Source organism: Mastigoproctus giganteus, chromosome 10 (assembly GCF_048544385.1).
Source record: "Mastigoproctus giganteus isolate SK-2022 chromosome 10, ASM4854438v1, whole genome shotgun sequence".
NCBI classification, from domain to species: Eukaryota; Metazoa; Arthropoda; class Arachnida; order Uropygi; family Thelyphonidae; genus Mastigoproctus; species Mastigoproctus giganteus.
In genome coordinates, this window is record NC_143584.1 from 227,844,165 (window position 1) to 227,862,865 (window position 18,701).

General features: G+C 35.5%; 1 protein-coding gene across 2 annotated transcripts in view; it reads right to left on the bottom strand.

The window, feature by feature from the left end:
• rept (RuvB-like helicase 2 rept) overlaps window positions 1–18,701 on the bottom strand; it is a 120,376-nt gene that overhangs the window by 34,455 nt on the left and 67,220 nt on the right. For both annotated transcript variants that reach the window (XR_016547576.1, XM_090383890.1), the window contains exons 6-8: window positions 13,256–13,362; window positions 8,407–8,624; window positions 6,035–6,368 (exon numbers count right to left, since the gene is read on the bottom strand). Coding sequence is in view for 1 of the 2 variants with exons in the window: in XM_090383890.1 (XP_090240016.1) it covers window positions 6,035–6,368; window positions 8,407–8,624; window positions 13,256–13,362 (659 nt within the window). In the remaining variant the exon portion in view is untranslated. The remainder of the gene's footprint in view (window positions 1–6,034; window positions 6,369–8,406; window positions 8,625–13,255; window positions 13,363–18,701) is intronic.

Consider the following 18,701-nt stretch of genomic DNA (forward strand, 5'->3'; position numbering starts at 1 on the left):
AAAGAGGCTCTCATAATTATGGCTAAGGGTTTGCTTACTTCCTTTGCTGCCTCCTTTAATATAACTGGATAGATCCCATCCACCCCAGGTGCCTTTCTTGTATTTATCTTCAACAATTTCTCCTCCACTTTACTCTCAGTTATTACAAGATTCTCTAGCTTACTGCCAGAGTTGAATACACCTCTGGCATTCCCCTCGCTGAATAACTCCTCATGTGTGAATGTCGATGCAAAATATTCATTTAGTTTGTTAGCTACCTGAGCAGGGTCATCAACAGTTGACCCATCGATATCAAGCGGACCGACCAATCTGATTCATCCCCTTCCTTCTAGAGTTTACATAAGTAAAGAACTCTTTGCTGTTTTTCTTTGCATCCCTTGCCAAAGATTTCTCGTAATCTGCCTTCGCCAGCCTAACCTCCTTTGTAACTTGGTTACTGATCAACTTGTATCTATCATAGGCTTCTGTGTCACGTGTTAATTTGTATGTATCCCATGCATTTGTCTTCTCTGCCATATGTCTCATTAGTTCATCTGACATCCACTTAGGCCTAAACCTTGAACAATATTTCTTAGTTGGTATGTAAAGCCTAGTAGCTTCCAAGATAAGTTCTTTGAATGCTTCCCATTTTGAATTTGCTGTTGGTAACATCATCAGTTGGTCCCACTGTATAGAATTTAAATACTGTCTCAGTCCATCGTAGTCGCCTTTACGAAAGCAATAACCCTTCCCTTTACCCCTAATGGTAGTTACCTCTTTGAGTAAATCCCACTTCAGCACACTGTGATCACTGCCACCTAGTGGTTCATTTACCTGCAGTTTCTTAATGACGAAGAATCACTACTGATAATCAAATCAAGAGTATTACTCCCTCTAGTTGCCTCCCGAACATGCTGATGTAGAAAACAATCATCCAATAAATCCACAAAAGCCTTGCTAGTATGTGAGTGACCCGCCCCTAAATTCCAGTCAATATCTGGGAAATTAAAATCCCCCATTATAAGACTCTCTGATTTACTGGCCCACTCTATTTCCCCGTACAGTTTCTTATTATACTCATCAGAGTCATTAGGCCTATAGCACACTCCTACTCTCAATTTTGATCTCCCAATGCTTATGTCACACCAAACTGACTCGACACTGCACTGTCCAGCAATGTCGACTGGCTTCACTTTCTTGGATTTTATGTATTTCTTAACTAATAGCATAACCCCCCTCCCTTCCTACCCTGTCTATCCTTTCTGTAGACATTGTACTCCCCAAATTCCAGTTCTGCATTCCTTATATCTGTGTGACACCATGTCTCTGAAATCCCAACAATATCTGCCTTTGATGTTTTGAGCAATACCTCAAATTCATCAAATTTATTTACTAAACTCCTAGCATTGGTGTACACGCAAGTATACATGCACCTGTTCTTTTTCTTAGCTACTCTAACACAACCTATGTGTTTATTTGTACCCCAATGATTCCCAGCAGTCTCTGAAATATCCTGCATCTTATTTTCCAGGCTGTGGCTCATTCCAATAGAAGCAGTGCAAGAATCACTTTCTCCTTGCCAGTGGCTACTGTTAATCTATTAGTCCTTGTATCCCCCCAATCTAGCAGTTTTCCGACCCACCTAACACTGCCTCGATAGCATCAGCAAACATTCTTGCACCCTTTCTATTTAAGTGTATCCCATCCCTGTAGAAGCAGTCTCTCCTGTTAACAAGTACAGACCAGGCTGAAAAAAATTCTACCCCTTGAGCCTTGCACAATCCTTCCAGGGCCGAATTGATCGACAAGTCTCTCATCATATACTCCCTCCTATCGTGCTTGGGCAGAATTGCAGACACTTTCAAATTCAACCCTAATTCACGGCTTTTTTTCAACAGTGACCTGTACTTGCTAAGTAATTCCACCGGTCTCCTACTCTTAATATCATTAGTGCCAACGTGTACAACTATATCACCTTTTGTGCCCTTAAAAGATGATATCCGCTCTACAACGTCATCAACCTTTGCCCCTGGCCGACATACCCTGGTCCTGTTCCACCTATCCTTTTTACAAAGCATGTTTCCTGTTTCCCTGACAATAGAGTCACCAACAACTACTAGTTCCTTTGGGACCAGCGCATTCTGCCTTGGGGGCTGCCGCTGGTCATGTCAATGAGTTTGAAAATAAATGGAAGTTTATTTTCAAATTTTATGTTAGAGTTCAAATTTCTTCCAAGATGGTAGTACATAGATTGTCCAGTAGGCTGACAGGTTGAAAGTAACAACCAGGTTCATTAATAGTGTTAACATTCTGTGTCACGATTTTGCAATAGAGCAACAAATGAATATGAAATTTTGCTTTAAATTGGGAAAATTTTCAACAGAAACATATGAAATGCTATAAACTATTTATGGTGATGAGACATTAAGTTGTAGCAGTGTGTTTGAATGGTGTAAGTGATTCAAAAACAGAAGTGAGGTCAGAGATGAAGCGCCAAAGCATGCAGTAGACTTCAAAATCATCACCAAGACCTAAAAAAGGTTTGCTTACAGAAGCCCAGAATCAAGACAACTGATCATGTTTTTCAACAAACAGGGAGTGATTCACAAGGAAGCTGTACCGGAAGGGAAGACAGTCAATGCTATATTCTAATATACAGGTCCTTCAAAGACTATTAAAGCATACAGTCAGTCCTCGTATAACACGTGTTTACATTACACAAATTCGATCATACACGATTTATAAATATAGGAAAGACATCTTATATAACACGAACCGAATTCGCTTATGCATGATTTGCCTTTGTGTTTACAAGAAATGGCAGTCGAACGCAGAATCACCTCAACCAAACGCAACACGATAGGAATGAAGAGAAGATTCTGAAAATGTATTTATGTGTTTTATATCAGTGAAGGGGAAACACATTTCACCATAATAAGGTAAAAACCCACACACCAGCTATCGGTATTATCGCAAATGCAATTAGATCGAGTTTACTACCAGTTTATAACAGATTCCACTAGCAGAAACGCACCTGGAAATTGTTTTTATTGTTTTATGGCAGTTACCCCTAGAAATGTGCTTTAGTAAAATGTTAGGTGTTAATAGTGTATCACTGCCTTTACGGTGTTGTTTATTCAGTTGCTACATGCACGCAGCTTTGTTTATGTGTATCAAGCGGGCCTCCTCGGTTTGTAATTGTGCTTTATTCCCTAAAAATGAGTATAATACTTAAAAGGTGTGAAAAGGAAGCATCCTGGTGAAGACACTGCAGATTCAGAGAGAAAAAGAAAAGCAATATCGATAAACAGAGGCGGACTGAGTCAAAAATTCTTACCCGGGAAAATTTATAGTGGCCTCATACTATGGTTTATGGCCAAAATCACACTGGCCTCCGGCCCACCGGGGTTTCCCCGGTAAGGCTTATGGCCAGTCCGCCTCTGTCAATAGAGAAAAAATATGAAATTGTGAAACGCTTTGAGCGAAATGAAAGACCATGTAATATTGTACGTGCTACAGACCTAAATGAGGCAACGCCGAGAATTACAAAGAATGCAGAGAAAATAAAAACAACTTTGATAGCAGGAACAACTCAAAGTGTAATTAAAATCCATTAGATTAAGACACAAAGAATTGGAAGAGATGGAACGGCTGTCATCTGTTTGGATAGAAAATCAAACAAAAAACAAGTTTGCTTACGATAGAAGCAAAAGCATTAGCAATATTTTATTATGTAATAGTCGTTATAAAATACGTAAGTATTTTTTTATGATTATTTATTGTCTTTGGTAATGTTTTGGTTACAAATGTGTGTTCAATCTTGGGTGGTCGGCACCTAACCCTATTTTTCCCATAGGGCCTGTTGTTTATATTGCAAGATTTTGCATTGCACAAGGGTTTCTAGGAACACAACTATCATGCTACACGAGGACTGACTGTATTTCCCACATGGTGCCACAATTTCGAGAGAAACACAGCTGGTTCTTGTGCACAACAATGGCCCCACGCATTCTGCACTTGTTGCAAAGACATTTCTGATGAAACATTTTGCAAGATTATTTAATGAAAAAACTTTTGAGCCTACAGGCCAGTAAGACTCCTGGAGTTAATGGAATACACCCTATTTTTTACCCTATAATCTTAAGGGAGGCGGTAAGTGAGTGCACTTAACCAATGAGGCTAATTATGCGAGCATCACCAGATTCTGGGGAGATTCCGTTGGATTGGAAAAGTGCCAATGTATCTCCCATACATAAGGGAGGTTCTAAGAGTGAAGTGGGAAATTATCGACCTGTCAGTCTGACTTCAGTGGTAGGAAAAATCGTGGAGGCAATGATCAAGGGTGGAATTCAGGATCATTTCGATAGAATTGAAATTCTCAAGGATACTCAGCATGGTTTTGTAAAGGGAAAATCATGTTTAACAAATCTGGTTCGCTATTTTGAAAGGGTCACTCATGAGCTAGATTTAGGGAATAATTTCGACATTGTTTATTTAGATTTCAGCAAAGCTTTTGACTCAGTCCCACATGAACGGTTGCTTTATAAGCTGGAACAGATTGGAATCACCGGGAAAATGCTTAGATGGATATCGGGATGGCTTCAGGGCAGGAGGCAGAGGGTTGTGATAAATGGCTATTCCTCAGATTGGGTTGATGTAAGAAGTGGGGTTCCCCAAGGATCAGTATTAGGACCACTGTTGTTTTTAATTTTCATAAACGACATTGATGAAGGTAAAGAGGGCGTGATGCCTAAATTTGCAGATGATGTTAAAATTGGTAGAGTAGTTAATGTCACTGTGACCTAGATTCAGGAATGGTCAGAAAAGTGGCAGCTATGCTTTAATCAACAAAGTGTAAGGTATTACACCTGGGAAACAGTAATCCCAAAATAACTTATTCACTTGGGTGTTACGATACAGTCAGGCATGAAATTCTCTGAGCATTGTAAACAGGTTGCAAGGAAGGCACATAGTGTCCTATCGATGATCTATTGAACTTTTGCAAGTAGAGATAGGGACGTGATATTCCCATTATATAAGGCTTTTGTTAGACCACACTTGGAATATTGTGTTCAAGTATGGAGACCGCATCTACAGAAAGATATCGAGCTTTTTGAAAGGGCGCAAAGACGGGTAACTTGCCTGGTGAGATCGGCAAAAGGGCGTCCTTATGAAGAAAGACTTCGAATATGAGGGTTGCAGAGTTTGGAAACTAGACACCTTAGAGGAGATTTGATTGAGGTGTTTAAGGCTCTGGAGAGACATCAGTGAAATGAATGAAGACGAAATTTTCAAGATTATAAATGATGCTAGAACTAGGGGACATAAATTCAAGTTACGGGGGGGGGAGATGTTTATATTGGACTGCAGGAAGTTTTATTTTAGTCAGAGTTATAAATTACTGGAATAAGTTGCCTACATGGGTGGTAGAGGCTGACAGTTTGAAGAAATTCAAAGGTCATCTGGATAGTACCTTTAGGTGAGGGAAACGCATAGGATGATAGGTTTAATTTCCTTTTCTTTTATTAATTATTAGTATAGGCTTTCTTGCACCATGCAGCCATTACTAATACTAATATGGCTTTGTACAGATCAACCATCCACCCTACTCTCCCGTTCTAGCACCAGCAGAATTCTTCCTTTTTCCCAAGGTGAAAACTGCCCTGAAAGGAAAGAGATTTCAGGAAGTTAAAGGAATAAAGAAAAAACATAACCACTGAACTCAACATCATCCCTTTCAATGCCTTTGCTGACTATTTTCAGAAATTTTTAGAATGGTGCAATAAGTGCATTCAATCAGGTGGTAATTATTTTGAATAAAACTAAAGCCATTTTTGAGCTGTGTCACTTTGTGTTCTTTTTATTGCACCAATCCAAGAACTTTATTGCTACACCTTGCATAAAATTTTGGGAAGCTAATTCAATTACAAAAATCTTATCACTTAACAGGCAACACTTAAGGACCGACCTTGTATATGTAACACATATAAATTTAGAACATTTTATTGTACTGGTGGCATAAATAAATAATTACAATTTATAAATTTATTGCTACCTTATTTTCAGTATTTGCTTGATCTCTTTTTCTTCGTATGGAGATGTAGAAATGATTACAAGTCTGTCTAGAAGATCAATTGGTATTCCATGAGGACTTTGATAATTAGTGCCCCTAATACGTGTTATGCCTCGATTAGTAGCCATAATGAGAACTGGAGCGAGATCACTTTCCATTGCACGATTTAAAAAAGAAAAGCATTCTATATCTAACATGTGGACTTCATCAATAAAGAGAACACCTGGTACAATTTCTGCTTTTCCTTCTTCTCGCCACTCTGCTACTTTTGAATTTATCTGTTCTCTAACCTCTCCTTTAATTTCTCCTGTATCACCTGTATAAAACATACAATTACAATTAAAATAAGAAATATTAGCCACTTTAAGAAAGAAATATAGAGAAAAAATGTGCATACATTTGAATGGATCTTTGAACATGTATTTATATTAAAATAAATCAGTCACCGAAGAAGTGATAAGAAAATACCACAAAATGTTTGACTTCTTTATGTACATATTTCCAATTCAGAAATAAACATAATTATACCAACATAGGTTTGAGTGCTTTATTATCTGCAAACAAAGCAGGCTGACATACACTTACTGTTGGCACCGGGAACACATTTCCTCTTGTCATCATACTTGATGACAAGAGGAAATAGCATTTCCAAAATGTATGGTTTAAGACTCCAGTTTTTCTCAAAACTTTTGAGAAAATGTTGTTTACTACAAAAGCTGTTTTGATGTATGTGTATCTCCGACCTGATTTCCTTACAAGTACATAGAGAAAATAATGAAATATATCAGCTCTATTCCCACAGTTTTCATGGTACAACTCAATTTTACTCTAATTTTAGCATCATCCTGGCTGAGTAAACTTTTTATACAAGAGAAGACCTACACAAACTGTAAGTGGGGAAAATGCAATGGTAACGAGGAAAAAAATTAGAAAAGCAATCTGCACTGTCTTCAGATATTCATTTATTATTTTTCAATAACTCAGTTAAAAATACAATCATCAATAAATGTTTTTTGAGAATAAAAGTATTATTATAAATTATTACAAATATTCTCATCATCAAAAAAGATGCAACATGTTAACCACCATTTGGAATAATTTTAATTATTTTCATCTGATGAAAAATAATGCAACTCATCTTCTTTAGAGCATTGGTAGATTCTTGATTTTCAAACACATAGCTGCTCACTCCAACACATTGTTCAGTCCCACTTGGTGGCACTTGACATACTTAATTTGTTTTTCTTTTCTTCTTCTTTCTTTTTTTTGTATCATTCCTTTTCATATAGCCTTCATCATTATCTATTTTAAATTTCAGTACTCTATGTAACTAAGTAGGTGTTTTTTCTGTCTACAGTTTTTCAAAGTATGCAATTTAATTATAACTACCTACAAGCACAGCCTCATTCTGTACATGGTAGTGGTAGTGAATAATGTAATATAATATGAATGGCATTCTTCCTCTTGCTGAGACTACACACACACACACACACACACACACACACATGAGGGGACGTAAATCTAAGTTGAGGAAGGATGGTTGCAGGATAAAGGTGTGGAAGTTTGTCTTCAGCCATCGGTTGTTGATCGTTGGAATAGGCTTCCATCTGTTGTGGAAGTGGATGATTTGAATAAATTCAAGGAACAAGTAGACAAATTCTTGGAGGGTATGGATAGAGAAGTGTGTAGTGCAGTTTTTTTTTTTTTTTTTTTTGGATGATGTTATACAAGCTTGCTTTCTTGCATCAAAATGAGGTTATGCCCTACTTGTACATTTACATTTTGAGCAAGCTTGCAAACCTAGCTGCCCCTGGGGTTCCACCCAGTTAGTGACTATCATCTTTTTGAAATTCAACAATCAACTCAAAATATAAACATAAGCATGTAAAATAAAAGAACATACTGAGCAGTGACCAATGGTCTCATACTTGTACAATGACATTTTATAACTCTCATAGCATGGGGCTTTCTCATAACTGTAATTAGCTAATCACTCCTTACCTACCCTTGAGTTATTCTGGGTTTTTGAGCCAACACAACATGCAAATCAAACCATGAATACACACACGTATACAGTATACACTGATCAATGGCCTTTACCCTAAAATTGCTTGAGGTTATAACCACATTATATAATAACAGACAAATATATATCATACAGTAATTAGAATTCAGTTATGTAAGTTTTATACATAAAAAAAGGGAGGGGATGTGTTAATCAAGAGTTTACTATAATAAACTATAAAATGTCTGCAACTTCTATCAACAAAGGGTAAAACTAAGCTGAATTTATACATTTCTCCAAAACATTGCATTAATCATTAATAGTCATGAAAAATTATTACATGACTTACCAGAAAACAAGGCAAGAAAACCTTGTGTACGGCTGTTAATAACATCTATCTCATGCAAAGTAACTGTATGTACCACTTCCTTTCGTTTCTGTAATTCCCCTTCAGGGCACTGTACAAATTTTGTCTGAGGACCCATTGCATCATAATCTCTGGCACGAGTAAATGAACGACCAAGTCTAGTAATTTTTCCTGTTGCTTTGTCAATTGTAATGATATCCCTATGAGTAAAAAAAATAACAAGCAGACTACTCATAAGACATTTACTGTTAAAACATCAATAATTTTTTATAAGATCAAAAAGAGACCTTCAAATAAAAAAAAAAAAAGCATTCACATATACAATCATTCATTTTTAAGCTTTTTTGCAGTATTGGAATCTGCTGATAACATCCAATATGATGTTATCAGCAGATTCCAATTATTATACATCTATGTAAAAGTAGATTTTACATAGATGTATAATAAAATGGAAATTATAATTACTTTGGAGTTTTAATTAAGTGGCCCCTAAAGCCGTATTAATAATGTGTAAGACCCAATATAATCATAATATATTTTGTAATAACAGATTATATTACACTGCATAACTGAAGGGGGTTGCTCAGATGAGCAACCAATCTAATGAGAGGCCTTGTGTATCCTTAGCTACACTTGTGGAAACTGACTGGGTCCTTCCCTTCCCTTCCCATGATGTAACTTGTTAACTGGCAACCACTTATATGACTATTGAATAAATGAGGATGGGCTGGCACTATGGGATTAAGCTAAACAGATTACATGAATTATAGGCTGAAACCTTTTCACTATGGCTAGATAAAGCAATGCATAAAATATAGTGACCACCTATGTCAACAAGGCTATGTTTTTCAGAAAACCATATTAGAAGCTTATACAGCAAAGAAGTAGAATTAGTAGAGGAACTATGATAAATGCAGGTAGAGCTACAACTGAACAATAATTACAAACTAATTTATTTTGGAAGTAAGCTACAGCACAAGGCACAGCAATTAGCAATAAAGTTCAACTGGCAAGGAAGCATCCTGTTGAATTTTTATGGGTAAAATTTAAGATGGGAAGTTCAGCGATGAAATTTGCCTATGCATCAATGAAGACTACAAAAAAAAAAAAAAAAAAAAAAAACAAATAAAATAGATTTATTTAATATGGAAGAAAAAGCAGCAGAAATTATTAATGAAAAAAGGATAGTAATAGTCCGACATTTTAAGAGCACAATAGATTACATCTACAGAGATATTTTAAGAAAATTTGGAGAGAAAGAAGTAAACTTATTAAAATAGGAAGGGGAAAATCCCAGATGTGGGAAAGATATACCATAGCAGTTGTTCCCACATTCCAGGCTGTTCAAAAATGAACTATTCTTCTGAGTAGATATTAATTCTGCACAAATCTCAATCAGATATGAGGTTTCTGTAGCAGTTACTCAGAAGACAAAATGGCAGGAATGAAGAGTAGTTTCATTCTTGCCATTATGTCTTCTGAGTAACTGCTGCAGAGAAAGCAATATTTCTGAGAAACTTATGTCAAATAAGGTTGGTGAGGTTAACCAATTAGAGAAATGTGTTCTTGCCTGGATCTCTGGATGTTGTTGAAGATGAGTAAAAGTGCAGGTTTTTCAGACTGGAAAGTGCAACATAATGTACTACTGTTAGTAAAACTATGGATAGGTTTTACAGTGAGAGAAAAATTCAGTGTTGCAGGAGAAAACAAATTATGAAATGTGCATTGTGCTAAATTTCAGGGTGCATTTGATTATCAAATAACATGCCTAAAATCTTCTATAACTGTACTCAAAAAGTGTTTACCAAAATATCACTGCACGATATTTAAGGAACTATGTGTTGGGTAGCCATGAAATGAGATTTGTGCAGTAGTTCTGTTTTTGGTTAGTTAGTTGTTCTGATGTCTTCTGCAACACTACGAACTATGTTGAAAATATAGTTCAAGGTGTGCCATATCTTTTGGTATATTATGTTCCCTGTATAGAAATTTAGTAAAAAAATATGAAGATTAAATATTTGCTCTATTGTTAGTGCATTATCATACCATTACTGTTATTTACAATATGTGACAGATTTATTGGCTTCCTACTCTTTTCCCTAGCTTAAGGAACTTTGTTGACTAGTGTGCTTTTCTCTGCTATATCATACATTTCAAAATTTCATATCATTTGTTGCTTCTGACAAATTCTAACATCATTTTGTCAATTTATAATTTAGTAATTAAATGACAGCATTTACTATGTGAAGTTTGAAAAAAAGAACTATTATATACTTTATCCTCACTAGAAGCACTGTTTATAATTGTGTCCATGTGTTTTCCTTTAATTTTTCATGCTTACAGGCGGTTTTTTAGGTATTTATTTTATACATAGCATTGCTAAATTCTGACCTGACTAATAGTCTTGAAAAACCAGCCAAGACACAAAGTCTTGACTGACTTTTAAATTCTTGTTTCTATATATGGTCAATGTCTGCAAGAATTTTCACACTTAAGTGGTAGATGCTGATTATCTTCAGGAACACAAGGATATCCGATTTATGTTGTTGTCACCTTGGGATGTCTTTTGAGGGTCATTTTTTGCTTTTCCCTATTCAGAGATGTGAAAATTGTTCATTGTTCATATGTTAATTGTTTGGAACCTTGGAGTTCTTTGTGTGTTCATATGTAATGTGCATATGTCCTATCCATATGCCATCAAATATATGAACCACGTATATCTTATCATGGAGTGTTTGTGTGTTTTTTTGCCAGTTGTTGTTGTTGTTGCTGTTGTGCTAAATGGCTGTTTTAGTCGATTTTTATGTTCTATCAGCTTCTTCATTTCCTTTCATTCATTAAGCCTGTCACTATCCATTTAATGTGCTGAACAACTGGATGAATTGCCCTGTTTGTAATTTGTTGGGCTTGAATTACACTTAAGAAATCTAATTATTAGAAGCTCTTCAATAACGTGTGATTCTGATGTGCTACAGAACTATCTGAACTGCTGTTAATTCTGCATTGTATTTACTATATTCTTTTGGAAGGTATGATTGGGTAATTTCTGGAAAGCTACTAATGCTCCCAAACAGCTCTGTTTTTGATCCATCTGTATGTACTTGTATACAATCAAAGTACTGAGCTCGACACACTACACATAGTTTCTGAAAATTGATGTTTCGTATGGTCCTAAACAAGATAAAACAAGGCTGCTCTGGAAAAAGATGCACAACAGATAAAATTTAATCAAAAATAAAGAGAACAGCCTATGATTTCAAGTTAAAATCTACACTCATTTACCACTATGAGAATGAGAATGCAAGAGCTTTGAAAAACTTTAGCTTCTTGTAGTTTGAAAGCCAAACAAGAAAGCCTAGGTTACCAGGATGTTGTTCCAAGAATAGTTCTGCCATCATCTCTGCCCTGAAATGATGGCAGAACTATGAATTGTGAATCATCCACAATGCTTCAGATTACCCAGACAACCTGGATACGATGAATTAGTGATTGGATGGTGGAATGATAAAGTCTGCCTTCATTCTCTGATACAAAATTGATCGTACAGTCCAGAAACCAGAATGTGATTGCTAAATCCAAGTGATTCTACCAAATAATCATATTTGCTAAATGCTGAAAGCTACTGACAAAGAAAAGAGTCCACTTTAAGAGAAATTTGTAAACCTTTGTGTCAAGGATGCAACAGACAATGTCACAATTGCCTGTGATGAAGTCAGCTGCTAATATGAATGAATGCTACATGAAGAACGTTATGGCCTGAATGTTTCATTGATTTCCCTGATTACTCAGAACCTGATTACCTGATTACCCTGAACCAGTTACTCAGAAAGCAATTTCTGAGTAACTGGTTTAAGTTTGGAATTAAAGCCGTGTGATGTTGAAGAACAGTTGGTGGCACACACTGAAAAACTCAGCACTCGAGGCTGGTTCAACTGCAAATTCAAAGCCTCGGAGAAGTTACCTTGTGTGCTTCAAAGCCTCAGAGAAGTTACCTTGTGTGCTATTTGATTATGCATTTCTTCAAGCATTGGGGAACATTGGAGAATGATGCTTGCAAGAATCCACAGCTCCCAAGTTCTGGATTTTAAATTCTATCTACACAGACTGAACATAATTCATTCCTTCAAAGGGTAAATTGATATGGACTTTTTATTAATATTTCAAACAATTGTACAAAGTCTTCTATTGTATGGAGCTGAAACCTGGACATTCAATAGGTGAGTGGAAAACAAACTGCTCTCCACAGAAATGGATTTTTGGAGATACTGAGCAAGAACTTTTAGAAGAGACAGCAAATGGAATGAAGACATAAGAGAGAAAATGGAAGCAAAAAAGAATATTATTGACACTATCAAGAAAAGCATTTAACATGGTATGGACATGTAAAATGGATGCAAGAAACCAGATATCCAAAGGCTATCCTGGAATGGATACCTCCTGAAAGAAGGAGAAGAGGAAGAAGTCCTAGGAGGACATGGATGGATGGAGTGCGGGAGTGCACGACAGCCCGAGGCTTAACTGACTAAGGCACGTTGAACCACACTTTATGGCGGAAAAAAATTCCTACTAAAAAATAACTTGTAGGCCGAGGAAACCCATTGTAAATGGAAACACTCCCCTTGAAGAAGAAGTTTATTAATCTGAAAAATGAGTTCAGCAGTCAAATTTATGACTTCCCTGTCACCAATTATCATAACATGTGAATCTATTGCTCCATAACCATTGCTTCCTTCTCTGTTGGACTTTATTATTAATTATTACTGAGACCTTATTTTTCAATTTCAATATAATCAGACATAATGAAGCAAACTAAAGTCTAAATTACACATACCCTGCTTGAACTTTTTCTTTAGTAAGGCATTCAATCATCTTTTGGCCTAGATCATATACTGTTTCCATTTCTGTAGTTTTTAATGTCAGCTTTCCAACCTTGGCACCCTAAAAGTGTAAGCAATGCATTAAAAAGTGGAAACAGAGAAATTATTCATCATTAAGACTATTTTTAATGATTGTTACAATCAAGTTGCTTTGTTCATAACTGTTTTGCATGGCATCACATTATCAACAAAGAATATAAAAGGAAAGTCTATGCAGCAATTATTTTAAACCATATCCCATATAATTCTAGAAAAATGAATAAATTTCTTTTTTAAAATTAATTAATTTACCAAAATTCTACATGTTATGAACATGTAGAACAAAAAAAATAAAGGATAACAAAAACAAAACACTAAAATATTGAATTGCACAGCATTTGACAGTATAACTACAAATCAATGGATACCCACAAAGCAACAGAATAGTTAGTTGGTTGTTTTCACGCACTAATATTACTACTTCTTTATGTATTCATCACAGTGTACAAGGCAGAGTTGAAGCAAGATTCAGGTGCCACCCTACGTAAAATACCATACATGTCTACAAGCTAACTTGAACCTGATATATAAATAAAAACACAGAATACCTCACAGAGGAAAAGTGTATTCAATCTGTTTGAGATCAGCCAATTACAGCCCCCAGATGAAAAGACCTTTAACTGGCTGTGGTGACGGTAACCAAAATGCAGCAAAAATGGTAGCAGGTCACTTGACAAATGCCAAATTTTTTCTTTACTTTTTCTTCCCTTTTATGAAAATGTTTTGGGTTTTCTGAATTCTCTTTAAAATTTGCCAATATTTCATCTTCCTTAATGGATCGCAATACTTAACGTACACACTTTTTTGAAAATGTTTTGGTTTTTTTAAAATTTTGTTTAAACAGTGCTAATATTTCATCTTTTCTTCTGGATTGCAGTACTTATTGTATGTACTTTTAAGTTTAATAACAAATTATAAAATTTAAAACAAGCTATATATTTTACATCTTTTATTTTCAAAAAATGTATTAATTCTGCTGAAACTTGTAAAAAAATATTTTGGACATAAAAAAAGGAACATCCATCTCTTATTCCCTTCCATTTTCCTGTTTAAAAACTCAAGTGCACAAAAATTGCTTTTATGACGGCTTTCAATCTTCCCGGCATATTCTCAACCAGCTTTTTATAAATGTCAGGGGATAAGTTCCTCCACTCAGTCTTTAAAACATCCCAATACATCCCAAAGATGCTCGATAGGGTTCAGATCAGTATTCTGGGCTGGCCAATCCAACTTTAAACCACTCTGTTACAACCCAAGCAGTATGGCATGGCACGTTGTCATGTTGATACAGGTATGGACTTCCCTGAAGTATTGCCATAATGTTGGAAGTGCATAATTGTCCAGGTTGTCCTCGTATTGCACAGCATTCATGGTTTTTTCAATAACGACTAATGAGCCCAAGCCAAACCATGAAAGGAGCCCCATACCTGCCTCTACCAAACTTCACTGTTACGAAGGAACTGTTCCACTGGCATTCGCCACACCCAGGAATGACCATCAGATTGGTAGAGTGCGACGGACAGTCCAGGATTCGCATTCGCATTTAGCATTTGTTGAGGTAATCGATTCTGTTGAAGAAATTCTGTTAAACGTGTCATCTTGCATGCCCACTTCTGCAATTGTCTGTTCGAAGCCCAGTGTGCATATTTACAGCAGGTTCTGTGACGTGTTGCATGAATAGGACCTGTTTCCCCATCCACAGAGGGGTGTCCAGATATCAATGGTAGGGCAGTGTATATATATATATATTATATTAAAAAAAAAAAAAAAAAAAAAAAAACATATTACATATATTTGATACTACACTGGTGTGCAAAACTTAAGGACTAGTCAGGTTTTCACCTGTAGCTTCTCATAGGAGTGTCTTGGATAGGGGAAAAGCATACAAAAGGAACCTTGTGAGGTACAGAAATGTTGAAGGAAACAACACCGACACAACAACGGAACCATATGCTATAGAGGGACTTTATTCAAAAATGGCAACATAGCACTGGCTTTCATGATACAGATGCATCACTGCAAAAGATAGAACAAAGGGAAGAGATGGGCCTCAGTGGGAGATATGGCCACGCCTAATGTTGATGCAGGCTTTGCACCACCTGTCCATACATAGAACAATGTTGTTGATAAGTTCTCGTGGTAACATCGTTCATTCCTCTGTCAGCACATCTTCAGTTAGTGAACATTTTCTGGTGGGTGTGGACGTGCTGCTGGGCATCTCCCTAGAGCATCCCATATGTGTTCGATGGGATTTAGATCGGCAGAACGGGCAGGCCAATCCATATGAACAATGTTCTCACTTTCCGAAAGTATATTACAGCTGCATATCACAGATGGGATGTGGTGCTATCCCATCATGTTGAAGGATTACCTCAGTACAGTACCACCTCCCCAGACGAGAACATCTTGACAGCCATATCGATCCCTTTCAGTGATGTTTGCGGGGTGACACCATGTGCCAACCTCTCGCCAGATTAGCTGGCGAGAGGTTGGGTAATAAAAGCTTTATTAGCTGAGTAATAAAACTGCACTATATTGTTAAGGATTGGTCGGCATAAGAATTTTTACCTGAGAAAAGTATGTCAAATATGTGACAGTGAATCCTCAGTCTGTACTTTCTCAATTGCATATAAAGCTGCACTTTAAAAAAAAAATGAGATTTTGGGGAAAAAAAATGTGATGGTTTTTAAGTAGTCCTAATATTAAGTGAAGCTTAACTCAAAGAAGAAATCTCCACTGAACTGCAAATTAGAAAAATATTACATGACAGCAGCATGATAGAACATATTTTAAATTCTTAGATAAAAAAGATAACTATAAACAAATGATTGAAGAACTTAAAATGCACTTTTTATATTCATCTGAATTTTTTCCTGAAATAAAGTGGGTGCTGTTAGTGATTTATAAAAGTTCCTTAATGTACACATTACATTTCATAATGTTTTATTTTTTCCTAAGTTAATTGAATTTTTATCCTTTTTTCTGTGATTAATTAAAGTTAAAAATAAATATAGTTATGTTCTTATCAATTAATTACTAAGATTATAATGCTATAGAATACTTAATAAAACTATAGTTTATGTTCTCTAAACTTAGATTTAGTTTAGTGACAACTGCATAATATTTATTATTCTTCTCCCATATCACTTTTTTAAGTCTCTTTTCTCTCTCTCTCTCTCTCTATATATATATATGTTATCTCTTCACAAACAATACGACATTTACAAGTCTTACAAAACAATAAGCACAAAGCATGCATAGACTGTATAAAGCTAATGATATTGCACTAAAACTACATTTAGTCTATGAATTTTTTTCCATAAAAATTATAAGGGAAAAAAAATAATAAAATAATTGCCAGATTTCTATTTGTCCAATTTTAATGAAATCTGAAATGGCCCGACAAATTTTTCTAAAAGAACTAAATATAACAGTTCATGGAAATCCAATAGGAGTACAGGACCAAGGTATGTCTGCCAGGGGCAAAAGTTGATGACGTTGTAGAGCAGATATCTTTAAAGGACACAAAAGGTGATGTTGATGTACATGTTAGAACCAATGACATTAAGGGTAAGAGATCTGCAGATTTACTCAACAAGTACAGGTCAATGTTGAAGAAAAATTGTGAGTTAGGGTTGAATGTGAAAGTAGGGCTTGCATAAAACCGAGTTTAACTGAAGTTTACTCTTAAAACCGGTTTTAAAACCGATTTTCTCAGACTTAGGGAAAATAATTAAAAGCTTATAACACAGGTATTTATTTTATCTTGGGTAGATTGTACAAATCATAATCAAATCTTTTAAACAAAATCTATCACATCTTATAGTAAAAAAAATAAAAAAATTAAAATGCTCCAAAAAAGTAACCAGCTTGAGACTATACAAAATTACAAATTGTATTCAAATCCTTTGAATAAAAACTATCTTCTTGTATAGTAAACAAAAAATAATAAGCCCTATAATAATAATAATAATAATAATAATAAATAAATAAAAACAATGTGAAAAAAAAACAACTTGGGGAAATTACTTTACTATTTATTGCTCAGCTTTTTTCTGAAAATGATCCTTTAAAAAACACAGTATATTAAGCATTTTTCCTGATAGACTTGACCTTATTTTTGTGTTAAAGAGACCAACAATCGAAAACACTCTCTCAGATTGGACACTTGTTGGTTTAATGGTCAGCAGTGCTCTATAAACTTTCTCCAGCTTTTCACTTCTACTGCTAGTTGCCTCCAAAATTTTAAATTCTTTGCTGATTTCCAATTCATTCGGATATTTTGAAGGCTCTTCAGTTAATCTCTTTATTACACTATCATACTCTCGCATGAGTGTATCTTCAACATCGGAACTAGACGAGTCTCTGTTTTCTTCTAAAAGAACAGTTCATTTATTTTCAGTTTCTTCATTCAACGCTAAGACTCCTTCGGAATGTTTTGCAAATAATCTCTGATAAATCTCTTCAGCATGCTTTTTCAAAACTTGCTTACTTGAAAAATCAAAAGTTCTTGAACCTGAATCTTCTTTCCTAAACTTTTTGGGGTTGTGTAGATAGCTCAGCAAAGCCACAGTTTGGCAATTTCGTCTTGCATTGTAACGCTGCAAAAGGCTTTGGTGAAACTTTAAAGCAAATGGGTTTTCTGCTGTATCAAGCTTAGCAAGCAGAAATTCTATTGAAGACTCTGCTTTAAGTAAGTCTGTATCTTCTGAGGTTATAGCCTTCAGAATCATTTCAACTGGTTACAAAGTTTCACATAGCAATTCAAGTGTTTTCCAGTCATCGTCAGACACAGCTTCAGTTGACAGTACTGCACATAGAGCATTTGGAATGCAATTTTTCAATTTCAAAAATCTCTCAATCATATAGAATGTGCTATCCCATCTAGTCTTGCAATCTAATATAAGTTTATATTCTTTCCCATTAAATTTTGCTCTAACAAAATTTTGTAATATGTCATTTTTGGTAGGCGATTTTCGAAAAAGCTTGCAAATTTTTCTGACTTTGTTAATAGTTTGTGCAATATTGGCCATTGGATTGAAGAAATAAATGAGCTCATCGGTAAAGTCGGTTTGATAAAGCATGCCTTGCTGTCTTTCTTCAACTTCTTCATCATCACTACTTTCTTCATTGTCTTTGGGAGACCATAATTGATTGCTTTTTCATAAAGTACATCTATAATGACAAATGTATATAATGGGCTATACATTGTTGATGATTAGGCGTAATTTGCTTGCCAAACTTAATCATCATTGCTGCTCTATCGGTGGTGCAGGCAACAATATCCTTATCCAAGTTCAAACCAAATTCCTTCACAATTTGCTCAGTTCTTCTGCTATCAAGTGAACCATTAATCTCAAT